The 22,189-nt window shown below is 43.6% G+C and overlaps 1 protein-coding gene across 1 annotated transcript in view; it reads right to left on the bottom strand.

Annotated features, from left to right (window-relative positions):
* Positions 1-253: 253 nt before the first annotated feature.
* Positions 254-22,189, bottom strand: part of LOC138283998 (dual oxidase maturation factor 1-like) — a 35,604-nt gene continuing 13,668 nt past the window's right edge. Inside the window, exons 2-7 of the mRNA XM_069222328.1 lie at positions 16,967-17,134; positions 10,876-10,933; positions 9,726-9,860; positions 7,235-7,448; positions 4,633-4,847; positions 254-2,523 (exon numbers count right to left, since the gene is read on the bottom strand). Coding sequence (XP_069078429.1) covers positions 2,327-2,523; positions 4,633-4,847; positions 7,235-7,448; positions 9,726-9,860; positions 10,876-10,933; positions 16,967-17,113 — 966 coding nt within the window. The 5' untranslated portion in view covers positions 17,114-17,134 and the 3' untranslated portion in view covers positions 254-2,326. The remainder of the gene's footprint in view (positions 2,524-4,632; positions 4,848-7,234; positions 7,449-9,725; positions 9,861-10,875; positions 10,934-16,966; positions 17,135-22,189) is intronic.

The raw sequence follows: 22,189 nt of genomic DNA, 5'->3' as shown, positions 1-22,189 counted from the left end.
GGGGTCATACGAAGGTCAAGTGTTTTAAGACCTGCCCGGTCGGACACAAACCAGTACGTGTGTACTCCCTGGTCACCTGGTGGCTGAATAACGCAATTGAAAAGCTTTTGCAAAAATCATGTTATCAGCCAGAGCAGAGGTGCTTCAGTCTTCAGGAGAGAGAAACAAAAATGCATTTCTTGGCAAGCAAGCATATAAGTAATTCTGAAGGTAGGAGAAAAAAGAAACACTATGATCATTTTCACATATTTATTGTATTTGATTCACAAAAACGATACATTGCTCGTTGAACACATTGCATTTTATTGCCACATATATATACAACTATAATGTTGATCATTTTGATTGAACTACAAGTCAAGTAAGAAATACACTGGATACCAGTTAATATAATTACATGTTTGCATTGGCAGGCTATGGCAATCAGGTAGGATGTCTCTCAAAGGGAGAGGCCGGCAGTGACATGTGCAGGCTGAAATGTGAACAATATATTTTCTAGCACTTAGTGGGCACTGCAGCTCCTCAACCACGTTTTTGGTTAACAATGAGAACTTATTTCGACATTGCGCTTTCTTACAGTTTTCGGCTTCCAAGCACTAGAAATCACAATAATGATTATCATTCAGTGCAGTGGTGCCCAGTAAGTAAGGATTGGTTGGTGCTAGTCATTGGCAAGTAGAACTCATTGAAGTTGGCTTTATCCATCTCCCTATTTTTGGTTTCATTTATTTGTTCATTTATTGCATGTAACCGTCGCTTATTGGGAACAACTCGCTGCGCTACTAGGTCATACAAAACGTAGAGGTGCACTCTACACAGAACAAGAAACATAATACAATATTCCCAGAGTCCTGCATGTATCGTGGTAAGTGGTCCAGCTGACATTTGGTGATGTCAGCTGGTGAAGTTTACTGCTCAAAGGACTGCATCTATTTAAGTATCACATAGTTTCAGGTGAAAGAGTATCCTTTCCCCTTAGTGCTGATTCTAAAGCAGGGATCTTTCTCTACTTTGCTGTACACTGGTGACCCAGGTCTCCTTCTCCTCTACAGTCTCTTAATCCCATCTGCTAGCGCCAGGATTTCTCCTTCCATTCCAGTCGAGACCCACCACGTGTGTGCAATATTTCCTGTAGATCCAGCACCCTCCATTGTTGGTAGAGACCCACCAGCTAGTTGCAGCATTTCAGCCTGAATCCCCTACCTAATGTAAGTCAGCACTTACTCATTGCTCATGCATGGAGCTTCAAGCCGCAGGCAAGGACTTTGTCAAGAGCTGTATCTAGTGTGCACCGTTCATATTGGGTCAAAGGGCTAGAAAGGACCAGTCTGTGATGACAAAGGAGACCAAAGCAGACACATGTGGAGATTTCCCAATATATTGATAACTCTGAAGCTGAAATGGCTGGGCACATTCAATTGCATTTCCTGAAAAATGTATGCCAGTACCATCACAAAGACAGAGACACCTCTTTAGAAAAATATATTAAACACATATGTTCATGTCTGCAACTCGCCTTTCCATGATCGGTACCAAACTTCTGCAAAATTAACACCTGATCAATCTTGATGAAGCACGCACCTGCATTCCCCATACACACACCTGCCCTTTCACTCAAGACACATGCGTGTCCATTGCATGTCTTGCATTTACAAATTAGCTGATAATGGAATACCATATTACTATTACTTGAGTGACTGCAGATCGGAAGAAAGTCCCTAGGTTACCTATGTGTTGCTCTAAAGTGGAAATATTTATCTAGGCATTATATAGCATCCATTAATCTGCAATTTTCAATCACTCAAAAGTATATCTGGGTGTTCTGAACCACAGTGAGCCACCTTATATCACAAAGGATGCATGTGCAAATATGTAGAAATTACAACAGGAAAATAAATATGGAGCTATAAAATAATAAATGCATTGTCTCGGTAGCCTTGAACGCTATAATTTCAGTTGCTGTTGGGTAGAGTCAGCCAGGGGGACTTCTCCTGGTGCACGCAGTGTGTCTTTCTCATAGCTGGGACTCAGTCTGTGAGCAATTTGCTGACTTCCCTTTCGAGTTTCTAACAACTGAACCGCACCTATCTCTTGAAATGTAAAATCAAATGGAAGTGTTGTCCATTGTCTCTGCTTCTTAAGGGTTGTGTTCAAGTTTCGGCTCCAAGAATTCTCTTTGTCCAGCCCCCCATTCCTTCTTTGCAGAAAGATGATGAGCACTGACGGCCTTCATCGTGACCGCATCTGACACAAAAGTCCCCAAACATGAAAGATTTCAAGTCTATTTGTCTCATACACAACTTGCGACATCATGTCCAAACAACCCTTATATGTTTTTGATGGTAAGTCTGATATCCGGAGGGGGCTGTGTGGTGCCAATTTTGGCAAAGTGCGGGTTCATGTAGTCTTGTACCACAAGGAGATCCTCTTCATCTTCATCCAGACTGAAAAATGCCTTTAATTTGTTGGGCATGAAGTGGTTCATCGCAATGATGACGATGCCAATCAGAAAGCACAGCAGACCTGAAAGGGAACCGCAGAGAGCAGTGTTAGGCACAAAAGATGCAAGTAGTTGCACTTACAGAGCTCCCACTTCTAACATTAGACATCATTGTGTGCTCTTCTGGTGTTTGTGCAAGGGAGCAGGTATCACCTCCAAACAAAGGCAGGTAAAATGTGCAGGTTCACTGGACACCAATGCATACATCTCGGCACATCCCCCTCTAAGACAACCTCGACTTTTCACAGCATCCCGACCCCGGAATCACATGGCCACATTAACTCTTGGTCCTTAACATTTTCTACGGGTCTCCTGGGCAACCATTTCTCAGCGTTTACTCGTGGCTCGATGGAGTCATAGTTAATTTTAATGCGGTGAATTCAAGGCCTCGGGGAGAGGCACATTACTCACTGGATCTCAATCAGCCTGAGCGAGCGTGGTAAGAGCGGGGATGAGAAAGGTCTGTTAATGTTTACAGCATGAAAATCTGGTTTACCAAGCACGTGTATAGAATGCAACTGAGGTGCAGTGTGCAGAGAATTACCCAGCATGCTTTGAGCAAGGGTGTAGGGTTAACTGTACATGACTTCTGGCACGTGATGCCTCGAACCCATCTCTGAATACCATAACTTTTTTTTACAATATACGAACCGATTTTTGTTCTGGCTGAGAAGGGTAAACAATAAACGAAACAATAAATTACAAGTCACCATTTTTAAGGTGAAGTTCAGGCACCAATTCTTTTTCAGTGACCACTATTTGATGTTTTCATGGTTTAGTGCTTCTGAAATTTGGCATGAGAAGGAAATGGATAAAACATAAACAGTCACATGTGACCATAACCGAGACAGAACAACAGTAAGGGGCAGGGAGGGTGCCGGACAGAAAACTTTCTGGAGTGGAACCTGTGTGACACTGGAATGGGGGTAATGCATGTGCCATGGACAGCGGAGAGGACCTAATTTATGACAGATGCGAAAGAAGGAGCCAATAGTAGGGCACAAACTAAGGGGCAGATTTAAGCGCCTCTAGCGCCACTCTGCGCCACATTAGCTTCATTGTTTTTACGCTAATGTGGCCTAACGAGGCCAAAATCATTGCGCCAAATTTACAAAAGTGGTGCAATGTATTGTGCCACTTTGTAACCCTTGGTGCTACATTATGCCTGCGCCAGACATAATGTATGCAAAAGGGACAAGAAATGGGGTAAAAAAATCTACTAGATTTCTTTGTGTCATTTTTTTGCCCACTTTTAACACCTGCTAGGAGCAGGCGTTAAAAGGAGGCACACCATTGTTTACAATGGGCCTCAATGGGCTTTGCAGGATTAGCATCAACATTTTTTATGCTAATCCTGCAAAGCTCCAAACTAGCATCAAAAATGTTGATACTAGTTCTGCTAACTACTCCATGGTGCGCCGTATCTTAAATACAGCATACACATAGTGGCATTAGGGGGGGCGCTAAAGAGTGCAAGAAAAGTGGCGCTGTACTTGTTGCAGCGCCACTTTTCTTAAATCATGCCCTAAATATGAATGAGAGCAAGGGCATAGAGGCCAATACAAGATGGTAAGCGCTGGTGTGCTGTGCAGAGTTTGAAGCCAGACACAAACAAGCAAAAAAGGTTAAAAACATTGTTTAGATGCCCTGGCAGCAAATTGAGACTTCTGGCCTCTCTGAAAAGAGAAAGTTAAATAATAAAAAAAGTAGTTGAGGAAGAGAGACGGGAGAGCAGTGGTGGAACCAAGGTGGAAGTACATGTGAGATAGGAAGAGGCCACTGCAAGAAAGTAGATGAATGTGACGGGGGAAAAAGCCACAAGAAAAGCACAGCGAGATGGGGAAGGACAGGTGATGCAGCATGGTGAGCACTGGTGCATGTTGTCGGGGTAAGGGAGAGAGCAAGAAAACACATGCACTCCCATAGACTGCTGAAAGAAAAAAAAGTAAGAAATTGGTCTGTGGAGAGGCTAACGGAAGAAGAGGAAGAAAAGCCATTGAATAATAAATAATTGCGTTTGACAAGAAAGCCATCTTATGGTAAGGAATGAACTGAAAAATGGGTTAGTGGATAGTGAGTTCCTGTTTGTGCGCCTATGATATAATGTTTGGGGCAGATGTTTGTCTACTCACCTGTTGCCAGAGTGATCCAGAAGGAGGGTCCGAAGTCAGGGTGCAAGACGGCGGACCCAAAGTGAATGGGGCAGATGCCAACATTCCTCACTGTGGAGAAGGACAGCAGCGAGAAGATCATGAAGGCAGCTGTCACGAGGAGCATGTACGCCCCATAGACGAAGGCCGGCATGACGAAGAGGACGTTCGAGATGAGCCAGGCGCAGAACGCCACCCTATAAAGAGCAGGAAATGCCACACACATGTTAGACGCCATCATGAGCATGAAACAAACACACTAATCAGTTTAACTTGTTATTGGTCAGTTCATGTAAGGTAATTTCAAGTTTGTCACTGTCAGAGGATATTAGGTGACCAGCCAAGGGTCACTGGTGAGCTGGAATTAGTATACACCAAACTCCGAGGTACTTAAAACATTCCGGAAAATAATGGCTTGTCCTTTTCATTCTTTCATCCTTCAGTAGCACAATACAAGTGCGGATAAAATCCTTTATTATGAACTTTCTTGTTCCTTCCATATTTTTTTTAACCTGAAGCAGTATAAGTAATCTTCCCTTACGTGGATACATTAAATATTCCTTGTCTTCGGAAGGGATGGGCTGGGAAAATGTGGAAATTGGGCAACAGTCCAATCTTCTCTCAGAGTAACAGGATCAGGCCAAGGTAATGTGCAAACCTGCAAAGCAATCTTGCCACGTGAATCTGTGATGATGCCTTAGAGGGCACATTGGGAGATCAATTTCCAGCCCCATTTAATCTAGAGCCTCTCTGCTGCAAATGAAAACAAATTCAAGTTTTTGCCCACCTCAGTGGTAGTTTCAATGTTATGGAGACCTATTTGCTTCGGCCTGAGCTGGGATCACACACTCATTGCACACATATCAACAGATGACCCCTGCTTGGTAACTCCAAATGTAGGGTGTATTTAAGATGCAAATCTCGATGATACACTGCCTAAAACCACAGAGCCACCCAGATTTACGAAGTGTGGTTAAGATCCAAGCGACTGCTGCATGAAGCTCTTTCGATAAAATCAATGCACACCCCAGAATGACTACATAGCATTATGGAAATCCCTCACGGGTGCCGGCGGTGGTCCCTGTCCTGTCGTAAGCCCCAGGTGTGAAAAAAGTAATTGCACTGGAATGTTTTACTAAGTACGCGGCCTCTGTCAGTTGTCACCACACATCTGTACTGTGATGAGCTCAGAGTCTCCTGGATGAACAGCCTAAGCATTGGCACACTGCCCAGACCCAGGAGGGTGCGGTAAGGAGCATGAAGGTAGTAATTTCAGTTTCCGCTGTGAAGCAATTGGTGCAAACCAGTGCTCTGCATTCAGCCTAAGCATTCACATTTCAGCAGTGACAGTGATATAATGGGACTTCCTTGTCGAGATGGGGAAAAAACTCAAGCAGGAGGTTTTCTTTTCCTTGCTGTATATCTTCTATTGTAAGGCAGCAAATTCTGAACCAAGCATTTCCATGGGCCAGAGTAGGGCTGCAGTCAACCCTCATTGGGATCAACCAGTATTGCCTGCAGCATCAATTCTTGTAGATTGGGTGCAAAGAACTAGTTATCTATGAAAGAAGCAATCTATAGTATATCGGCAGTGTAATACACAGCAGCGGTTTCACAATGCATTTCGCAGGGAATCACAGGATACCGAACATACCCTACTACATATATGAACGGCATGTATTCCTTGACTATTGGTGGGGCACTCAATTGGCTACCCCCATGAGCAATAACATCTGATTGAAATGTTGACAACACCTTTCATAAAGGTTGATGGGACAACAACATTATACACCACCAACCACAATTCATAACGGCTGCCTGCCATTTTTAATATATTAACTTCTATGTGGGGTGACCGACCCCCCACCACCATGGTGCACAATGGCTGGCATACATTTGTATGTCAGTATTCACTAAGGTCCAATGGACCGTCAGCACCCCACCAACTAACCTTACAGTTCCTCAAGACCATTGCACAATAGTTTTCTTCACGACAGGCAGGAGAATTGATGCCCCTCACAATAGTGTGCTACAGCCACTAGATATTACACAGTTGCTGCCCATGGAGACAAGCAGGTACATTTGTGGTTGATGCCACAGTGTATAACACCTGGCAGATATTTCCCATTAGTTTTTCAGAAATTGTTTTAACAATTGATGGCCAACGGAAACAGAAAACTAGGAAAGTGAATGAGAGCTGCTTTCGAGAGTACTCTCCCAACTCTTGCCACCACTGGGCCAACAACAGTGTCTCTGATTCGTCCAACTTGTTTCCACGTACATGGTGTCAGATTTCTTCTTTCAATTTACTCGTATCAACTAAATTAGGACATTTACCTATTCTAATCGTTTGCTTCTTTTTCTATATACTGATCCACCCTAACATCAAATAATTTGATACATGTTGGAGTCCTTAATATTACTCTGCAATAGGCTTAAGCAATGGCTAAGGCTGTGTATTAAATAGGAGACTTCATTGGCCTTCACAGCATAATTTGGGGCTGAGGCAGAAAAAAGAGTCTCCCAGGGTTACACAGATGCTCAATGACAACCAAACACAACCTTTGTGGGCAGTAACTCTTACCACATGGTTGCTGATGCATAGTGTCCCGACAGCCTGTACTGCATGTACAAGCCACAGGGGCTGGTGGAGGTGAATTTTTCAGCAATGTACATGATGGGGTTTGGTAACCCCTTGCGGAGACCCTCGAAGTAGAACTCGTCATAGTCATCTTGAAAGCTCCAGTCAAAGTGTTCGTTGTAATCAATCGTCTCATTAATCTGGTTCACAGGGTTTCCTAGTAATGAAAGAATAATGTAAAATAAAATAGGTTAGTAACACTTACTCAGTATTCAAGTGCTCCTTTAGTAGTTTAGATTATTTGTTTGTGCTACTTTACATCACTTTGCACATGTTGTCTATTACTTTTTATGACCGCGCTTTGCTCTTACCATAATCTGACAGAGAAGCATGTTATTACAGACTGTGCTATGTTATCTGGTTATAATGTCCTGCTTCCTTTTATATGTATAATATTGTTGTTGCATTCCATTTGGAATGAGCATGTTTTCAGTTATACCTAAAGTAAACAAGGTATCATCTTTCAAAGTACCGTAATACTTAGTAATTTATGTATTTATTCAAGTGGTTTGTTAAATTCTGGAAGGTGGCATTCAGTGGAACGATTTTCTTCTTGCTCCATTCTGAATTCCTTGAAAGGTCCACTTCAGTTTTGTTCACTAAAAGCTCGAGAACAGTCCTTTAGTCAGAATTTACGGAGACGGATACGAGGTCGGGCCAACAGCAGTATCTCCAAATTAGGATTTGATTTAGGATACACACAGTTATAGGAAGGAACCTCATTGCAAAGCCATGACATGCCAGGATAATGTTCTTGTCAACTATAGAAGACTTTTGACTTTCTGATGGCCAGTTTTCATTTTCTAACCTTATTGCTTTTGTGTTTTTGGACTCTAATCTCTGCCTACTGTCTTGGGACAATCGGAAATCATGATGGATTAACACCACATCTTTGATGCTATCGCTTTGAAGATTTGGTACGGACGCCACTGCCACACTGAGCTATCTACATTCAAGGGCAGTTCTTTTATGATGTGCCCCACTATGTTGAATATGTCTCTTTTCGAAGCACACAACTTCCTAGATACATTTATTTGTACATTTCTTTTAACTTACGTGATAAAGAAATCAATTATTGGTTGTACAAAAGTTCAAACAAGAGGAGAGTTCCATTTGTATATCGAACATCCTTTACAATTGTTTCTTTTTTAGAAAAAAAATAATTTGAAGCTTTACTCATGGATGTCGGTGACATGAGAGAGAATTGATTTTTAGATTTAGATAGACTGTCTCATCCAAGGTTGTACAGGCATTGTCTCAATAGTGGTGCCATAATATATTATTGTGTAGGCTTTGTTGTACACCCTGTCACCAATCACTGTACAGGCATTGTTCAACCAGGTAACTCTGTCACTTAATCTTGTATAAGCCTTACCATCCATTGTTAGTCAAGCATTGAACTTCATTGATGCCTAATCACCTACTAATGGACAGGAAGTTTCCCAGGAGTGCACTGTGTCATCCATTGTTACACATGTCCTATAACCCATTAATGTTCAAGTATTGTGTCATCACTGATGGTGTTTTCCCATCACTTCAATGTATCACTCATTGTTGTACGTGCACTACTGTCTATGAATAGTCAACCACTGCCTTATCACTGACGCCAAATCACCCTTTGTTGTACTTGCCTTAACACCTACTATTATTCAAATATTGCCTCATCACCAATGCCCAATCACCCGTTGATGTACTGGCATTGTCCCATTATTGCATTGTGTCACCCATTGTTTCACATACCCTGTTACCTATTGCTGTTCAAGCAGTGTATATTTACTGATCCTGAACCGCCTGTTGTTGTACTGGTGTTGTCTCATTAGTGCATTGTGTCTCCCATTGTTGTACATGCCGTATCACCCTTTGCTGTTCAAGCATTGTCTCTTCACTGAAGCAAATTACCAGTTTTTGTACCGGGTTTGGTCCCCTTTGTTGTACATGCCCACTCACCCGTTATCTGTCAAGCACTGTACCTTCACTTATGCTGAATCACCTATTGTTGTACTGGTGTTGTCCCATCAGTGTTCTGTGTCACCCATTATTGTACATGCACTACCACCCAATAATACTCAAATGTTACCTTATTAATAAAGTCTAAACAGCCAATGTTGTACTGGCATTTTCCTATCAGTGTACTATCTAACCCACTGCTGGCTGTGCACTACCACCTTCAAGCATTCACCTTCAAGCATGCTTCCTCACTCATGTCAAATCACCTACTGTTGTTCATACCCTATCAACCATTACCATTCAAGCATTGTCTCTTCGATGAGGCATAATTAACCACTTTTATACTGGAATTGTCCCATCAGTGCACTGTGACACATTATTTTTTGGTAGTCTTCATGCCCTTGTCTAGAAGCATGTAGTCAGTGGCATCTTGTGTGTGGATTATCTCTTCAGTAACTCACAAGCATCCCTAAGGACAGCTTCTCACCTGTGAGTGTGATGTTTACACCCGACAGCCCAACTTGGAGCCCTACTTCTGCATTCACCATGGCGCTGCTGAAGGATTTGTAGGTGGTGTTGGCAGTGACAGAGCCCATCTCCCAGTCGCTGGTGAAGTTAACAGCTGTGAAGTAAAGTGCAATAAAGAGATTTTTAGAAATAGTACAAGGCGGCAGTCGAACCTCCTAAGTTCTGCCACCTATTTCAGCCTTATTTATCGAGTGACATAGCTTGTGCCCAGTCTCTGCTCTGAATTCAAAGCTTTTTTAGAGTGCTATCTGACGAGAAGGGACACTAATTAAAGGCATTCTTTTTAGTTTGCTCTACTTTGACTTGGCCAGCGGAGAATTTAGAATTCAACCTCTCGTGAAAGTTGCAAAACGGTCACTTCACATCAACACTTCTCATGCACTGAGGCAGGTGAGCTCTGGAGTCATTCGGGTAAGCTTGGGTTCATATCCTGAACCAAACATTGGCACTGCCTAAACCTTTTGGCTAGTCGCTATTGTTCCATGTGACAAACCAAATGAACCTTCCTGCTAGGGGGGAGAGTGCAGGCTGTTTCTACAATGGTGAAACACAATCCAGGGAATTCTTCAGAGTATAGTGGTCCCTTGGTGTTGGTCATCTAGAATGTTCTTCTCAAGAGTTCAATGCAAGTGAGGAACTTCTCTTGGGCTGTGTCTGCTGGCAGGGGATACTGTTGTTCATGCCAGCCTGATACTGACAAAGTTCAGGAATAGGGCTCTAATCAAGATTGAATCATATAGGTCTTGTACTTGCATAATTCATTCAGAAGCAAGCTGTACATTTCAAGGGCAGTGGCCTATCTGCTGATCCCGCACTGCGTCATTTTCCCCCATATTAAAATCAGGCCTTCTCAAATCAATTATATTCAACAATAAACAACTTCATATAGTGATTTATTCCACCAGACCGAGTGTATTTGCTCTAAATAATGTGAAGTGATTTATCTGAGAAAAGGGTCTACCCAGGGTCAGAAACAGTAGTAGGGATGGACTGGGACTTAACCCCCAACAAATGTTGGTGAATAGCCCTGAGGTGAGGTGACTGTACCGTCTCCTGCATGTTTACAGCACAACAACAATCAACTCTCAGAAGACAATGTGAATTCTTACCAACAATGACAGCACCAATGAAGAGACTTGTGATCACTCTGAAGAACCAGAACAGCCTCTGGAGAGAAAGAATAGAACGTTGGTTAGGGTGGTCCGAAGTAACCCTCAAAAGAGACCCTCAGCCTCTCACTCGATGAGTAGCGGGATGAAAAAACACAGATGCACTCTAAGGCAGAAGAACTTTTAAACAAGAAAGTAGTTGATATAGTTCTACCTGCTAGGCAAGAGGGTGTTGCCCAGTAGGTAGGACTATGGGAAGAGATACAAATGGCATAAGTGTCATGGGCAGAAGCTTTGCAGCAGCTGAACCCAGAGAGGGGCATCTTCATGGCTAGTGATCATACAGTGTTTGTTGTATTACATAGAATCTACTTTGTACCAAGTACCTAGCGTGAGTTAGAGTGCAAATGTATTACTTAATACACTGTGCGAACTATAGCATGATCCAACGCAAAGGAGCACCTCATACCCATTACTCCATTCACCACTGTAGTGCATGAGATGTATAACACACTGACTTGAATTTAAGCAGTTTTTAATATTTTTTTTATGTCTACCTTGGAGATAGATTTAATTGTCTCACCAGTCTTGTGTAATCAGAAAAAAAATCATAAATAAAAAATAATGGCAGTACCAATTGGTCAGGCTTAAAAGTGAAAGTCCCTCTTCAGTCACTGGTGAGTTTAAGTATTCAATGCCTCATGATACATGCACTCTGTCACTCCTTGCAGCCGTTCTTACACCCATGAGCTCACTCTTACATTAACCCATGCACCCATTCACGATAAAGCACGTGCACAAACTCAACACATATTTGCAAAATAATTTAAAAGAATAAAAGTTTAAAAAAAAAGAAATTCAACAGCATAAATGTGACAGACACGTGAAATAAGTTAGCCAGTAAACACAGCAGTGATTGGCCATTTCAGAACGATATTGTGTATAGTGATTAATTGATGTACCATTTCAATGGCTTACATATTCCTTCTGAATATGTCAGTAATCTTGAAACAGTAAAACAATCATACAGTATGAACAATACCCTTCAAGATGGCTGTCAAGTATAGAAGCAGTAGCTGTAGTGGGTGTAATGAATGCACTGCAGATGAAAAAGAGAATGGAAGTCAAAAAGGGGGACCTATAAAATGCAAAAACGCAAAATGTAAGTAACGGAGACACAAACACTGGCATTGAAGTGCGCTGAGATTCAGGCAAATGTGCACAGGTAATATAGAAAAATACCTTCACTCAGAGGGCAACAGAGCCATTGGTTTAAGTGAGCTGACTTTTTGCTGTCATGGGCAGAGACAGAAGGTGAATGACAACCAAGGAGATCAATAATTGAAGAGGGCTAAACCAGAGCCTCTCTAAGGATGGACACATATGCATGTAGGAACTTGACAGACAGTTAAAGTTGTCAACGCAGATTTAAAAAGTACTTAGTACACACAACTACTTGTTACATATAAAACTACAACTATAAACATAATTACAGTTCACAAACCATTTTAAAACACCTCCTAATAGGGTGCAGCAAGGATTATCACAGATGAAATATACTACCCCGAAGGTTTGTCAGAGACATCTGTCCAATCAAATGCAGTAGCTAAAGAAGTCAGGATAAATTTGGAGCCACACCCCTCTCCCGTGGTGCCTCTTAAAGCTCTTTTTCTGTTTATCAGATTTGGTCTGGCAATAGCTGCGCTACTAAGCCAGACTTAAAGGTATACGCATTTGCATACAAAGGGGTTTTGGGTCAGTCCTCTGTAACTTTGATCTGTTGAGGTGTCATTCACATTTTACTTCAACCCAACACAGCATCCAGCTTAGGGCAATATGTTACAACTCTTCAGCCACTGACTTTCTAACAGTGTATGATGGCTGCATTTGTTGTGCTCACAGCATGTGCATATCTGCCCTGGGTAGCACTGGGACAAAAAATAATCCTAGGCACCAAAAAACAAAGTCTAACCATTGGCAGCCCAGATAGCTTTAAAAAAGTGGCCCACAATTTCAAATCAAGTTAGGTTTGAACCTGCAAAGACGTTTGGTAGAGACATTTTGTAAGATACAAGGGACTCTATGAATTTGCATTTGCTGCAAGCAATGTTTGTGGCAATATCAGGGAAATTAACAATATAAAACTGTTCACCTGGACATTAAACAAGCCCATAAGCTGCTAAACAACAGACCTCACAATGATCTATCAGACCAGCCTGTCGGGCGCCAAACATGCCAGTCCGATGCTGTATCTGCCTAAAAAGTAATGCACTTGTTTGCCATAGTTTTTTGCCATTCCTTATCCACATCCTTGTGTGTTTAAACTATTTCCTGAGAGTACAATAATTCAAAGCCAGCAGTATGTTTTCTTTGCAATAATGAGAACCATATTTTTGTTAGGTGTGTTGAAAGTAGAAAGGTTTGTATACATACTTTTGCATGCCTGGAGCCATATACACTGTTGCATTATAATTCTATGTCATTATTATCTTAAATGTAATTATTTACTGAAATGAAATGGCTCCTACATTGAGGCATATCCTTGCAACGCAAAAAATATCCACAGTACCAGCTTGCCAAGGCCACGCCTACTGGCTTTGTTTATGCATGTTTATTTTCTGTTTTTGTGAAGACTTTCCTACTCCTGACGGAGCAGATCGATTCCCTGAAAAAAATATTGCATGTACTTAGGAGCGGGACAGGCATTGCAGGGGTGCAATCTCCCCAACAGTTCCCACCTGCTCTTCAGCACTGTACATCCTCGTTTGTTTTTGTTTTTTCAGTAGCAGTGCAAACCCCAGTAGTCTGAAAAGGAGCCAGCATATTCTCTGGTCCATTTCACCCATTTCCTTGACATTGATTATTTTTCTTCGAATGCAAATGCCTATGTAACATATGTTACAAATGCTAGTATTTGTCACATTAAAAGGTGCAAACCTTTTATTCGTAACAATCCACATTCTTTAGACAGTATTATAGATTTATTATGGCCGAAACAAAGGCATGTTTCCCATAAGGCACAATCTAGCAGGCCTATGACTTGTATGCATATTAGTCAGTGCGGCATCTTGTTCTGGCAGCTATCTCTGGGCCGAATCTTGGATCCAGCCAATCCACTGAAAATGCTGTAATTGTCCTGGTGTAATTTTTTTGACACTGGAGCATAATTCAGCAATGCCCGCACTTTCTCTTCATTTCATTCGGAGCAGCAGGCAGAGAGGGAGCATTCCTATTTTAACATTCAGCTGACCCCAAAACAAAGGTATGATTTAAAGGGCCATCAGCCCTTCTTCTGTTCATGTATTTCTACGGGGAGTCATCTGCAGCCTAACACCTGAAAGGGAAGGAACCAAAGGTGCACAGATTGTCACCACAGCACTGACAATAGTATCGGGGGACTAAGGGCAATGAATCTGAAATGTGTTTTTACTCAAACATGCCCCGCAAATGATGCACATGTTTGTTGGCACACGCTCTTTATAGTTAGAACAAACGTATCCTGAAGGACTTATACTTTAAATTAAAACAAAGGACATAAGTCGAAGGTGTATTATTGTTGCAAAGTTTGTTATATCACAAGAGAGACAGATGCACCTGTTATTAAAAAGGTACATAGTATCAGCCGCCCACACACTCACGTAACCTCACCAAATACAAATCAACATAAACACAAAAGTGAGCAAGTGCGCCCACTGTGCATGCACTGTGGTTAATTCTGAACACTTTTTTTCGGTTCGGCAAAGGATTTTTTTGGACATCTGAAGCGTATAATACACTAGATACAGGGCTTTAGGCGGGCGGGATCGTTCAGGTCACAGACCCGGTAGTAATTTTTAAAAAGGCATTAAAACAGGTGCCTCTCGAGCCCTATATTCATAACTGTACTAGCAAACAAAATGATTTCAATGACTATGAATCTAAAAACGGTTAAGGTAATCCGTTTGAGCAATTTAGTGCCTGTTTATTTTTGACATGTTTAACACTCTTATGGAATGCAAGATTGAACAAGCTATTTCTCTTCTGTAGTATATTGTGTATTGCTATTGTATAGTGCATAATTTGAAAGCAGAGTGACTTTCTCACCGTGTCTGTCAGTGGGTCAAAGAATTCTTCAGAAGACATGAAAATGCAATCATTAGCATCTCGGTAAAGGACGTAGTGTAATTTTCATGCATTCCAGTTGCAATTGTGATTTTGTGCAGATGTGAGTGAAGATGGTAAGCAGTTTTCAAAATATTGACAAGGCGAAAGTAGAAGAAAATGCAGTGCTTACAGGTGAGTCGCGTGTTTAGGGGGTGAAGGGATGCGAGGAAGTGCGTATAGACGAAAGTGAAAATAGGGCTCTCATTGTTGCTACTCATGAATCTTAAATAGCTACCAACCATTGATAAAGCCAATAGTCATGCCTGGATTTAGCTGTTTGTTAGTTGTTGTGTTATATATTTGGATTAAGTAACAAAGAGCTCAGACAGGAGCCAAAGTACCGGTTGGATGTCACACCATAGAAATCACAGAAATTTAGTTTATGTCTTTAAGCCACGCCCTTATCTACATAGGCCATGCCTCCTTTAGTGGTCCCTCCCCACACACTCACACACACATTTTTCATCCCACTTTAAGCCCTGACTCAGTGGTTCCCAACATGTAGTCCGGGGACCCCAGGTGGTCCGCGAAGCCTCCTCAGGGAGACGTGATTGCTTAGAAAACTAAACAATATTAACAGATTAGGCCCTCAGCCTTCAGTAATGACTCAGTGGGGGATCCAAGGATTCCAATAATGAGTCAGTGGGGGTCCCCGGGTTCCAGTAATGATAAAGTTGGGGTCCACAGAAATCAAAAGGTTGGGAACCACTGCCCTTAATAGATCAAGAGGGAAAAAGAGGGGGTGGAGGATGCTTTCAGGCTAGTATCTCTGGAAAGCCGGTGGACCTGGGGAGTAGCAGAGTCAGCAGTCAGAAATGTTAAAAATAGCTGTGAAATTGTCTAATCTCCAAAACTTTTGATAGTTTCATGAACAGGTGGCGGCAAGGGGATGACGGGCAGTTTATTTGAGGCAATAAGGTTGGTCTGCAAACTTCCAAGCACAAACAGTAAAAGTAGTATTTAGGCATTGTCACGTTCGGAGGCCAGTGGTGCTCAGTCATATGTGAATGATGGTCCCCAGTCCTACTGGCCAAGTGACGGCCCTACCGTCACCCAATGGCATGGGCCTGACACTAACATTCCATATTTCCTCAATGGCCAGGCTGCTTCGGGTCAGAGCTGAGGTTTTCGAAGATCTAATAAGGAACCGCCGTAATCATTAGTCAGGCATGCCAGGGCTGAGCATGCGAAGCTGTCCGCAGGCTGGGGCATGTCAGTCCTTCTTCAGGTGAGATGCCAACAGGAGAGTGGATTTGCATAAGCTTTCCCTGACGTTGTCGTTGTTAATTCTTCACCTGGGTCCCTAAACCTCCCAGCCTTCATAGACTGCTGTGTGTTCAAGCCTCCCCGTCCGTCTAGCATCCCAGGACCACCTGTATTTTTATACTTCCTCTGGAACTCGGAGGGGAGCCACAGAAATACGCCGAATGCTCGAGGAGAGACATTTTACTATTCCAAATCCACTCCTCAATTGTTTGGGGCTAAGATTTTGTAATAAGTGCCATATTTTCAGCATTTGGGGGGCGGGGTTCAATAGTACGTTCATTCCTTACAAGAGCATCAAGGACTGGGGGGCGTTAATAGATGGGAGCTTAATGATGTGATTGCTGAGTATCACGGATGCCGAATTGCAGGGCTGCCTTCTCTTAATTTGTGCCCCTCTCCCCCAACACTTCCACCACTCTAAACTTCTATTTATCTCAGACTTGCATTTATATTTTCCATCTGTTCTTTCCTGTCTTTCGCTCCCTTCTACTTTCTTTTTTCTCTGCTTTACTATCTCTTGCTCTGGGCCCAAATCTAATGATGAAAAATAAGTCCTTGTCCCCCAAAATAAGTGCCCGTGCCTAGCGCCTGCACAAATTAAGCAATGACGGTGTTCGCCGGAGAGAAAATGTTGCAGTAACAGATAGGAGTAGGGATATTTTGCAGTGAGGTGGTCGCTTACCGCTCGGCCTCGGATCCCCGGAAGGATGAGGAGGAAGGAGCACGCAAAAGTCAGGAAGACGATGATGGTGATGATCAGCTGGACGTCGAAGATAAACGGCCTCCTTCTTTGGGGATAAAACGGGTAGATGCCGTCAAAGAGCGTCATTGTTCTGATGTCTGCTGAAACCTGAAACAAAAAAAGGTTTTAATTCACATGGCCAAATCCTCGCGTCAGGGTGTGTTCCAATTACATTAAAGTGCAAACGTGCTGCTGCGGAACACTGAGTTACACGCGTGACGTCTCCCACGACTGACCCCTGTTGACACCATACAGAGTACCTCGTGACGCCGGCGCGTGAGGAAGGGAGACCTCCAGGAATGTCCTAGCATAGCAAGCATTGTGGCGTCAACCACCTCACAGCAACAACAACTGCCGGTTGACACTGCAGCATTACAATCCTAGCTGGCTTTCAGATCTTTCTAGGAGACTACGGTATGATTTGGTCAGACAAGGTGTAAATGCCCCGGGCTTCTTATCCCTTAAAAGCACTAGCTCCACAAGTGAACTATGACCCCGCATTTCTTCTGGAACACTTTTAGAGAGGCACATGTATGCAGTGACGTAATGGGAAATTATAGGGCCCCCTTCGAAATGCTGCTGCGAGGCCCCTGATTTTCCAATATCGCGCAGTTGTGGATTGGGCTTGGACTGAATGGGTGCCCCATGAAGATTGGAGGTCCCTTGAAGGGCCTTCAATCTGCGGGGGCCTTAGTGACGCTCCTCTCTTCATGTTACTATAATCAAGCCTCACTTCGTACCAACTCAAGTGCAAACTGTTCCTTCTCTAACCAGAGACATTACACCACCCTTATATTCCACAGGTCGCCACAGATATCCTCTAGTCCAATCAAGGCCAGTTTCTCTGCAAATTGAAGTGGAAGATGCTCGTTGCTGTTCGACAATTCGCCCTTCCCACAGGAGGTTCCTGGAAATCTGGGTAGGCAGCTACCAGTTTCTGGCCACCTCCCTTCTTTCCGGTCTCAGTCCAGCCCTGGAGTTGTTTACAGAGTCAGAGCTCAGAATTACGTGTTTCATGCACAGCCGTGTCTAAAGGAGTAAAGTGTTCCAGGCAGCCAAGCCAATACAAGCCATCCGTGTGCCCAACACAAGAAGAACAGATCGGAAGGGCTCTGCTGTGCACACTCCCCAGCTGGATATTTTACTCAAAAGCTCCCAAAAAAAGGAATTTCTAAAACTGAAATTTTCAAAACTTTTGCAAACCTCACGGCTGTGAAAACTTGCAAGTTTAGCAACTTTTACTTGAAAAAAAAAAATATTGAAAATTGCGAATATCACTGTAAAAAAAAATGTCGGGTACAGTCGATTCATGGCAGCGGTAACTGAAGCTGCCCTGTAGTTACAAGGGGCAGTATGTGGACCACCACTTCCCAGAGGCAGTCCCCTATCAGAGCAATGTCCCCTGGCATTGTCGCGGGGGGAGGGGGCGGTTTTAATGCTGGTGGCACCTGGTGTGACAATATTGTTTGCACCCTACCAAACACACACACACCACTCCCCCCTCAGAGTCCCTCACTACAACCAAGCAACTGTGCCCCTCATCTCTCCATAGTCCCTATCTCACATACATTTCATTTGGTTTAGAGCGCTGGTGAAGGCTCTTTACTAATCACGTAGTTGTCCACCCACATAAAATACAGATCTCTTCTTTGCAGCAGGCAAATTAACCCTTTGTGCTACTTTATAGCGAGTCAAAACGGGTACTAGACAAAACTCCATCTCTCTTTCTCTAGCAGGAACACTAATAACAAGAGTTATCATAACATTTTTTATGGCTGCCTGTAAGCTGGACGCGTAAGGAACTCTGCATAGGTGCTTTTAAATCTCAGGTTATTGCTAAACACAGCGCCCCCTGAGGTCAGTGCCCACCCTCGAGGGCAGCGCCCAGTGCGGCCGCACCGGTCTCACCTCCTTAAACCAGGCCCTGATTGATCGAGGCCACCGTGACCGCTTTCTACCCACCAATTGCCCCTTGGCAAAACTCCCCTCATCTGTTGCACGAAGTTCTAGAATTTCAGCTCTTCGTCACAGATCCAAATCTCTACCCCTAGGGCGTATTTGGACCAGTTTCACAGCAGCAGAATGTCCTGCCCCTTGTGGGTGAGAAATCACGTGGCTAGGAGAAAGCCCATATGTCCGGCCTGGCTGACCAGGAATCATTTCATCAGCTAAGTCCCAAAACGTTGCTGTATAAATTTGACGGACTTCACCGGCAAAAGTTTTACGTTCACCAGTCTCTCACTTTCAGACAAGTCCACTCAAGCCATGGGGACTGGTGCCAATCACATTCCAAAACACGTTTCTCTCCCCTTCCGATCCCTGTCCTCGATGCCTCCACCATAGGAAGCAAGTGTATGAGAGAAGGGCCTCAAGTCCCAAAAACTGTGCAATGTTCCGCGCTTCGTGCCAACCACGCAAATTTCAATGATGTCTAAATATACTTGCATTTAAAGAGTGTAAATAATACAGGCCAATTGAGCACACATGTTTGTGAGACGGCATCTTCATGCGAGATGACTCCCATGTTTAGTGGCCTGCACTGAACAATCAAGTGTGTTTCTGCCAACCAACCAGCGCAACTACGGCGTGGCTCACGCCATAACTGCAGGAGAGTGTTTAACTTCACAGGTGAACTCGGCCAAAGACTTGTGTACAGGCTAGGGGTCTTCCTACGGCACGGTTCTCCTGTAATGGACACCTTCCCCATTTCTGATATATATTCAATATTATTGGGATAGTAGCTTTTCCAACCGGTACCCAGACACGTGTGGGATCAATGCCTTCTCATCTACTTGCTTTACGAAATGCAAAAATGTTTCAAGGCGCTTCCTTCACTTGGATGCATTCGTCTCCTTCCGTGACGCAGGTTGAGCTCCGCCAGTCAGCGAGATCTAGGAATTCAAGCTGCCTCATTCCACCCCTGCCCACAGTGCCTTGTTCTGTGTCAGACTGGCGTTGCAGCTGCTGAGTCAGCTGTTCCGGATCACCACGTGCTGTAGCCACCGCAGTCCGGCCCAATCAGCGTCCGGGGTCTCCCGGCCCCTGAGGCCTAGGTCCTGCGTCTTAGAGTTAGAATGCCGGCTCTCTTACCACTTGGTGGAAGTCACGCAAGAGACTCTAGAACCTTCCACTCGCTCGGCCTTCCGGTCTAAAGGGACTCATTGTGAGCACTCTGCACCGGTAGCTCAACTTAAATCCTTGCATGTTCCCCCATGGACTGTCTCGGTCTCAGCTGTAACTCGTTTGAACCTGAATATTTCGTTTTGTAAGCTTTACCTGGCAACCCCTTGGTGACGGTAGTTGGTTACTGATCACTTTCTACGCTCATTGACCATTTTCTCAAAGGGTGAGCACATGTTTATTCCACTTGCGCATTCCAGGCCGCCGTGTGGATTCCTCACCTTGTTCTGGCTCAGTGAAGGAGCCAAGTGTCAGGCCCGTGCATGCCTGCAGACTGCACCTTTGGCTGCTCCTGCACACACAGTGAGGGGCCGGGGGTCTGCTGCTGGGGGTCTGGGGACCTCCTCTGTCCACGCAGCAGCCTGTGCCAGGCCTGCCCCTCAGGCCTCCTGACCACAAGGACGACCAACTATGAGGCGCGGTGATAAAAATCACCTCAACCCAGCTTTGCAGAACCGAGTAAGGGCCCTGTTTTAAGACTCATTCTACAGAGTTAACAGGCCGCAGCTTAGATCAAGATGCCAATGTGCCAGGAAAAGTTCTGCTTCTAAACCAATTTTCGAAGAAACACTTTTGAGCAGAAGCTGCTCACCACATGACTATCATTTGTTTTTTAAATTTGTGTAAACAATTTTAAGAATATCTCTTGAATATGACCTTTTATCATTCCCGATTTGAACTCTTGATTGCCCTATTCATATGTTCAGCCGTACAACCATCTGCTCCACATGACGCTTGTGTGACAACAAAACTGTCTGTTGGGAGTTCTGATTGCACGCATGGAAATCGTGCCTCTGTGATTCCGCTGTATGCCCTACCTGAAAACATCCTTCTGTTGTCTGCGCACTCTGAAATCTATTGAAACGAAACCATTAAACTTTTGTAGAAGTCAAACCAAACTACGAGGCCACAGAGATGATCACCAAATTTAGAGTAGTGTTATCAAACAGTAGCACAACTAAAACCCACAAGAAGGAAATGTCCTTTTGGGGTATTTACTGGCCTTTTTTTTTTTTTTTTTTTTTTTTTTTACTTAGTATGAGTTTTGCTTCCTACTATATTTTGGTGAATAAGGGATGTGAAGCTTTTTATTTTACGTTTGAGTTCTGGTTTGGAATATTTCATGATTTTTTCTCCCAGTGATAACAGGAAGATTAATGATGGACGTTTTAGTGTGATGTAAAGGGACATTCACTCAAATAAATTTCAAATATTTCTGTGTACATTTCTCAGACTTGATGCAGACAGTTGCCCAACTCAATGGTACTAATTTTATAAATCTCAGAAAGAGGAAAGGCTGAATGCACTTGCTACGATTTAAACCAGAGTCCATGAGCTCAAACACAGATCTCTGGAGTGGATGCCTTTGTCCACCAGGCCACCATATGTGGGTATGAGCCACCAGACCAGTTGGAAGAGGCCAGGCTTAGAACTAGAACTTTCAGATCAACAGCCAACACTGTGTGTGCATGAGAAGTTGTTGGACCGTCTGCCATTATTTAAGTGGGTATTCTGGGCTTGGAAGAAGAGGGGTGTTTGTATAAGTGATACAGATCCCAGCATGGAGCAGTGCAATTTAAGGCTAGTCAATGTGACCAGCACAACATATTTCTAGCCCATTGTGACTAAACCATGGAACACCACCAATGGCCAGGGACTTTACCTCAGGATTCACAATGGAAATCTGAGGATCCACCATTGCCAAATGGCTCAGGAGAAAAACGTGTAACGGAAATCCTAGGCTCTCCCATTGAAGAGAAACTGTAGTGGAGGATTCATGATAAAAACCCAAGGCTCACCCATGGTAGATGAGCTCTAATGAAGGATTCACAGTGGGAATCACAGGCTCCCCCATGACAGATGAGCTCTAGTGAATGATTCCCAGTAAGAATATCAGACTCCATCAAGGCAAAGGGGCTCTGCTGGAGGATATACAGTGGAAAGCCCAGGCTCCACGTGGGGAAGCTGAGCTCTGCTGGGGGA

The sequence above is a fragment of the Pleurodeles waltl genome, chromosome 3_1 (genome assembly GCF_031143425.1).
Source record: "Pleurodeles waltl isolate 20211129_DDA chromosome 3_1, aPleWal1.hap1.20221129, whole genome shotgun sequence".
In the NCBI taxonomy this organism is placed as follows: Eukaryota; Metazoa; Chordata; class Amphibia; order Caudata; family Salamandridae; genus Pleurodeles; species Pleurodeles waltl.
The sequence above is the reverse complement of the archived record's forward strand: the minus strand, read 5'-3'. Positions and strand labels throughout refer to the sequence as shown.